We start from the raw sequence: 6,000 nt of genomic DNA on the forward strand, positions 1-6,000 counted from the left end.
TGCTTTGTCTTCCTGGAGATGCTTTGCAAAATTCCTCTTGCCAAAAATCCTACCAGAGTACAGGAATACTTCCAGAAGCTTGCTCACTTCCTTTAGAAAGTGTCTGGAAGCAGATGCTGCTCTTCAACTTTATTTTCTAGGCGTCTTGTTCCTGATTATGCAGTTAGGTTGGCTGCCTCAGAGCCCAAGCATCTGCTGGAGTTGGACAGAGAAAATCACCATGATTCTCTGAGAATTTAAGAATATTTGGTGGTTTAGGTTCCGACTTGAGCATCCTCTCAGAGGAATTTCCATACCTACCTAGATCTAGCTCTGTGGGGGGTAAAGGGCAGTGGCCAGAGCATTTCTTATAAGTTCATGACCTGCTTAACCAAGTGTCTTGCTTTTTAAAGGAAAACTTTGACTTGTTTAACTGAATTAATATTTGTATTCAGATCCAGAATGTGCTTTTGAAGTAATTCCCAGTCACCCCCACTCATCTCCAGTCTGCTGCACCAAAGAGCTGTCCTCTATTTCTCAATTCTGCTCCTTTCAGAGGGAAGTAGACTGGAAGGAAAGCACCCAGCACATGTCAGCTCTCACAAGCATTCAGAACTGGATATGGGCTAGGACAAAGCCTCCTTCCCCAAATCTACATGGTCCTTTAGCACCAGTTCTTTAGTTCTGTTGCTTCCCCTCTGCTGCACTACTCTCTAGTGTCAGCCTGCTGCTGAGAGATGTAACTGGCGCCTTAATTCCTCTGCTTTGAAGAGGCTGTCCAGCCAGAAAGAACATGATTGTATTCTTTATTAAAACTTAAACCTATAAACTTAATTTGGAGGAAAATACACAAAACCACATACTTTTTGTATTTAGAAATATCAGTCTTGGAAAAAACTGCTGGGAGAAAGAGGGAGGATGGGGTACTTGTAATATCAGATAAAATTGGGGGTATGAGCCCTTTGTGGCTTGCTGTACTTTTTACTGCAGTAAGCATCACACGCTGCTGTGGTCATGAGCGTATCACAGAACCACAGAATAATGAGGTTGGAAGAGACCTCTAAGAATCATCGAGTCCAACCTATGCCCTAACACCTCAACTAGACTATAGCACCAAGTGCCATGTCCAGTCTTTTTTTAAACACATCCAGAGATGGTGATTCTACCACCTCCCTGGGCAGAGCATTCCAGTGCTTTGTTATTCTTTCAGTGAAAAATTTTTTCCTAATATCCAACCTGTACCTTCGCGGATGTAGCTCAAGATTGTGTCCTCTGGTTCTGTCAGTTGCTGCCTGGTGGAAGAGACCGACCTCCACCTGTCTACAGCCTCCCTTCAGGAAGTTGTAGAGAGCAGTAAGAACACCTCTAAGCCTCCTCTTCTCCAGGCTAAACAGCCCCAGTTCCTTCAAACAGTCCTCACAGGGCTTGTGTTCCAAGCCCCTCACCAGCCTTGTTGTCTCCTCTGGATGTGCTCAAGCATCTCAGTGTCCTTCCCAAACTGAGGGCCCAGCACTGGACACAGCACTCAAGGTGGGGCCTCACCAGTGCCAAGTACAGGGGGAGAATGACCTCCCTGCTCCTGCTGGCCACGCTGTTCCTGATGCAGGCCAGGAGGCCCTCGGCCTTCTTGGCCACCAAGGCATATTGGCTCAAGTTCTGGCTGTTGACCAGCACCTCCAGGTCCCTTTCCACCTGAACACTGTCCAGCCACACTGTCCCCAGCTTGTAACGTTGTAGGGGATTTTTGTGGCCAAAATGTAGAACTCGACATTTAGACTTCTTAAACTTCATGCTGTTGGACTCTGCCCATCTTGACTTCCAACATCCAGTGGGCTGTTACCTCAGCAGCCACCTTTACTTCTCCACTACTTTACAGGAATGCCAGCCGTACAGAAGCAGTCACTTCCTTCAAAAGCAGGGAGAGCAGCGTTCCAGAAGACCTGCTGAGGTAAGTGCTGCTGATGGCTGAGCACTGTGAACGGAATGTTGGTGTTTGTCTGCATTCAACGAGCAAGTTCTGCTTTGTTAAGGAGAGCCTTTGTGAAGATGAGTTCTATTTTGTTAAGGAGAGCCTTTGTGAAGATGAGTTCTATTTTGTTAAGGAGAGCCTTTGTGAAGATGAGTTCTGTTTTGTTAAGGAGAGCCTTTGTGAAGATGAGCACATCTCCCGAGGCCTTCCTGGCCCTGCGCTCCCACTTTGCCAGCTCGCACGCACTGATGTGCATCAGCCACTGGATACTCGGGATTGGAGACCGGCATCTGTCCAACTTCATGATTAACAAGGAGACAGGAGGCATGGTGGGAATAGACTTTGGATATGCTTTTGGTGCAGCCACACAGGTATTTGTTTTCAGCTTTTGCATTTATTATGTACAATTACACGTGTTTTCTCAGGACTAAATTTAATGTTCTTCCGTTGCCATTGTTCTGGTGCAAAATAATCTTTGCAAGTAATTTCTAGTCAATTTAATAAAATATCTGAGTCCAGATACTCTCAGACAAGCAGTGAGTTACAGAACTCCACAGAGTCAATATGGTGGTGTTTTACATGGTTCAGCTGTGGATTCAGCCACTGTCACTGAATACTCATGACTAGAGCTTTGATGTCACAACTTGGTTCAGTTTTACTTTTGCATGTTATTTTCAGTGAAGTGACAAAAAGGGTTTCAAAGCTTAAAAATAAAAAAATATTCCCATCTAATCCTTCGGTTCCAAGGCATCTTACTTCTTGTTTTCTTTTGACTGTCCTTCCCCTTGGCTAGTTTTTGAGTGTGCCGGAGTTGATGCCCTTTCGCCTGACTCGCCAGTTCGTTAATCTGATGATGCCGGTGAAAGAGTGGGGACTCATTTACAGCGTGATGGTGCATGCCCTGAGGGCTTACCGTTCAGATCCAGACCTCCTCATCAGCACCATGGATGTGTTTGTAAAAGAGCCTTCTTTGGACTGGAAGGTGGGGTTTTGTCCTCTTTCATTTTTCTTCATGGGGAAATTCTTAAACTGTGATAAGAATAAAACTAATGAAAAAGGAAGTATTCCTTGAGGCTCACTCTCACTACTTCTTTTATCTTTCTTTGTTTTATTAAGTTCTAAGAAAAACTGAACTTAAAAGTATTCAAAATGACAGAATTCTGTAGAGATGCACAAAAAACAGTAGCATATGTGTGTGTTATCGGCGTACTGTTCTTTATCTTTCATGATAATCCTAAAGACATGGATAACTCTTGATCACGTTATGCCACTTATGGCACCAGCATAAATATTTTCAACTTTCTGCATTCAACCTCCTAAATTTGCATAACAGCACTGTATATATCAAACCAGTACTTACAGAGAAAAAAATCTGCAACTAGTTGCACTTCAGCAGCTTCAGTTGTAAAAAAGTCATAGGCAAGTTAGATGTTACCTCACTGCTTTGTCCTCCATTGCATCTGCAGTTAAGATAGTGGCTTGACTTGCTATGATCTGCAGCTTAAAAGCATTTTTTAAGTGTGTGATTTATGATAAATAGGACAAATATATTTTCTCCCTAGAACTTTGCACAAAGACAGCTGAAAGAAGGAGGCACGTGGATTAAGGAAATAAACACATCTGAAGTAAACTGGTACCCTTTGCAAAAAGTTAACTATGTCAGAAGAAAGCTTACAGGTGCCAATCCAGCAGTAATCACTTGGTAAGATGCTCTCCTTTTACTTTAAACTGCTTCACTAAGAGCTTTGGAAGGCTCCTGAGTCAGATTTTGCACCCTTTGGATAGAAGGGGGGCTGGGAAAAAAGAAGAGACAGGGCAAAATTTCAGCAAACCTTCTGTCAGAATCATTTTGGTCCACATACAAGCTCTCTGAATCACCCTGCCAGCCAAAACACCAGATATCTCCCTGTGAGTTTTCTTGCTCCAGCTCAGGCCTTCTGAGCAGTTTTACTGCTCCTGGCAACACATGCCTCCCCTCCCTGTCAGACTGCTTAATCTCATACTCTCAGTCCCTCTGTTCTTTATGTTTGTCTCCACTGCTTTCAGGGTAGGGATAATATTTAAATTAATACATGCTTCTGATGGAAGATTGCTTGAAATGGAACCTGTACCAGCTGTAGGGGAGGCATGGAGTAAAGCTGCTTACCAGAAACATCAAATTCAAATCTGGTGGCATTCTCAGGTTATTTATGTCAGTCTAGTCAAGTCTGGCTCAAGCCAGAATGTCTTTTAAGTTCAGTTAAAAGTACAATTAATCCCTTCCATCCTCTCTTAAAAAGTCATTTTGGATTAATCAGGGGAAAGACAGAAAAGCAAAGAAAGCCAGCCTGCTTTAAAACCATACAAATATTGAAAAGTGCAGGACTTGGGAGGAGTCCCTTTTGCGGTCAAGGCTGAACTGGAAGAGGCAGCAAAATACTTGTTACAGGCACAAATCAGGAGAGCAGGTAAAGAGATCAACAGCTTGGATGTGAACTGCTGCATGTGTCTTCCAGCTGGAGACCCTTGACAAGACTGGCCTATTATGGTAAATACCCACTATTTGTAAAGGACCCCTGAAACCTCCAGTCTTCACTGGCCAAGCCTTGTACAGCTCTTGAGCAGCCTCTACATCTTGATCTCAATTCAAGCTTTATTTTTCAAGTGCTGTTTTGTATTTTAAAATCCATCTCAGGTTTTTTGCTTGTTTCTTTTAGTACGAGCTTATTTTTGTGTTCTCAATTTCAGCGATGAGCTGCGCCTGGGCCATGAGAGGTCGCCTGCTTATAATGATTTTGCAGCTGTGGCTCGTGGTAACTCTAATCATGATATCAGAGCCAAAGAGCCAGAGGATGGACTTTCAGAGGAGACCCAAGTGAGATGCCTCATCGATCAAGCAACAGACCCCAATATTCTTGGCAGAGTCTGGGAAGGATGGGAACCCTGGATGTGAGGAACTGCCATCTACAACCCTGTCTGCCAAGGGACTTGTACCCTAAAACACAGCTGCAACCAGATCAGAATTTTAAGGCCAAAAAGGAAAAAAAACTCCTAACTATTTTTATCATCAGTTAACTTGACTAATAGAGAAAGTAAACTTTTTGTATTAAAGCTGTATTTGAAGAGTGATTTTTGTTTCTTTTTTTTTGTAATTATTTTTCTTGCGTGTGGTTCTGTAACAAAGCAGCTTTATTGTCTTTGTGTTAAAATCAATGTGGAAAGAATGGGGAGGCTATAGAGCTTAAAGATTTATTTGAAAAGAACTGAGATCCTTCAGTGGAAAGCACAAATTCATATCACACAAACTTGTGGGCGCCAGTGCAGTGATGTAGTGAGTCTGTGCTTTTCTTTTGCAGCGACCTTGATGACAATCAACTGAAACCATTCTCAGCCACATATTATTTGTAGTTAAAACTTGAAGATTTTCATATCAGTAGTATCAGTGGGCCACATGGTGAAATTAAACAGAAAATGGCTCTTAGCTCTAGATAACACCTAAAGTATCTGAACAGCTTTTGCATTACTGGATAACGAGATAGTAATGATGAGACTGTTTTTAGCAATTAGAGGTTATACCCTGTTATCTTTGTCCTTTGGAAGTCTGCACTGCTCACACTGTGTTATTTCCAAATTATTGTTTGGCCCAAGCCAGAAGTAGCCACTGCCGACAGAGCTGAGCACGGTAAGCTGCTTGCCATGAGTGCAGCACAGCACAGCAATGTCTGCTGCACTTTGGAATTTGCCTATGCCAAACTGTGGAGCTTGTGCCAGATGTGACTCTCTGTCTCCAGCAGCCAGTTCTCAGGTGTGCTGCCTTTGGCTGGGATTGAGTTCATTTTCTGCAGAGTAGCTGGAGTGGGGCTGTGGTTTGGATTTGTGCTGGAGACTGTGGATAACATGGGGATGTTTCATTACTGCTGAGCAGGGCTTGCACAGAGGCAAGGCTGCTTCTGCCTCTCACACCGTGAGGAGCCCAGGGGAGCACAGCCAGGATAGCTGACTCCAACTCACCCAAGGGCTATCACGTACCAGAGGGTGTCATGCTCAGCATGCAGAGCTGGGGGAAGAAGGAG

General features: G+C 43.6%; 1 protein-coding gene across 1 annotated transcript in view; it reads left to right on the forward strand.

Moving 5' to 3' along the window:
- Positions 1 to 5,042, forward strand: part of PRKDC (protein kinase, DNA-activated, catalytic subunit) — an 83,117-nt gene extending 78,075 nt beyond the window's left edge. The window contains exons 82-86 of the mRNA XM_054284638.1: positions 1,856 to 1,927; positions 2,118 to 2,319; positions 2,742 to 2,930; positions 3,511 to 3,650; positions 4,676 to 5,042. Of these exons, the coding sequence (XP_054140613.1) occupies positions 1,856 to 1,927; positions 2,118 to 2,319; positions 2,742 to 2,930; positions 3,511 to 3,650; positions 4,676 to 4,880 (808 nt within the window). The 3' untranslated portion in view covers positions 4,881 to 5,042. The remainder of the gene's footprint in view (positions 1 to 1,855; positions 1,928 to 2,117; positions 2,320 to 2,741; positions 2,931 to 3,510; positions 3,651 to 4,675) is intronic.
- The last annotated feature ends 958 nt before the right edge of the window (positions 5,043 to 6,000 follow it).

This window comes from Melozone crissalis, unplaced genomic scaffold, assembly GCF_028551555.1.
Source record: "Melozone crissalis strain CALT ecotype California unplaced genomic scaffold, PUWL_Pcris_2 ptg000042l_1, whole genome shotgun sequence".
NCBI lineage: Eukaryota > Metazoa > Chordata > Aves > Passeriformes > Passerellidae > Melozone > Melozone crissalis.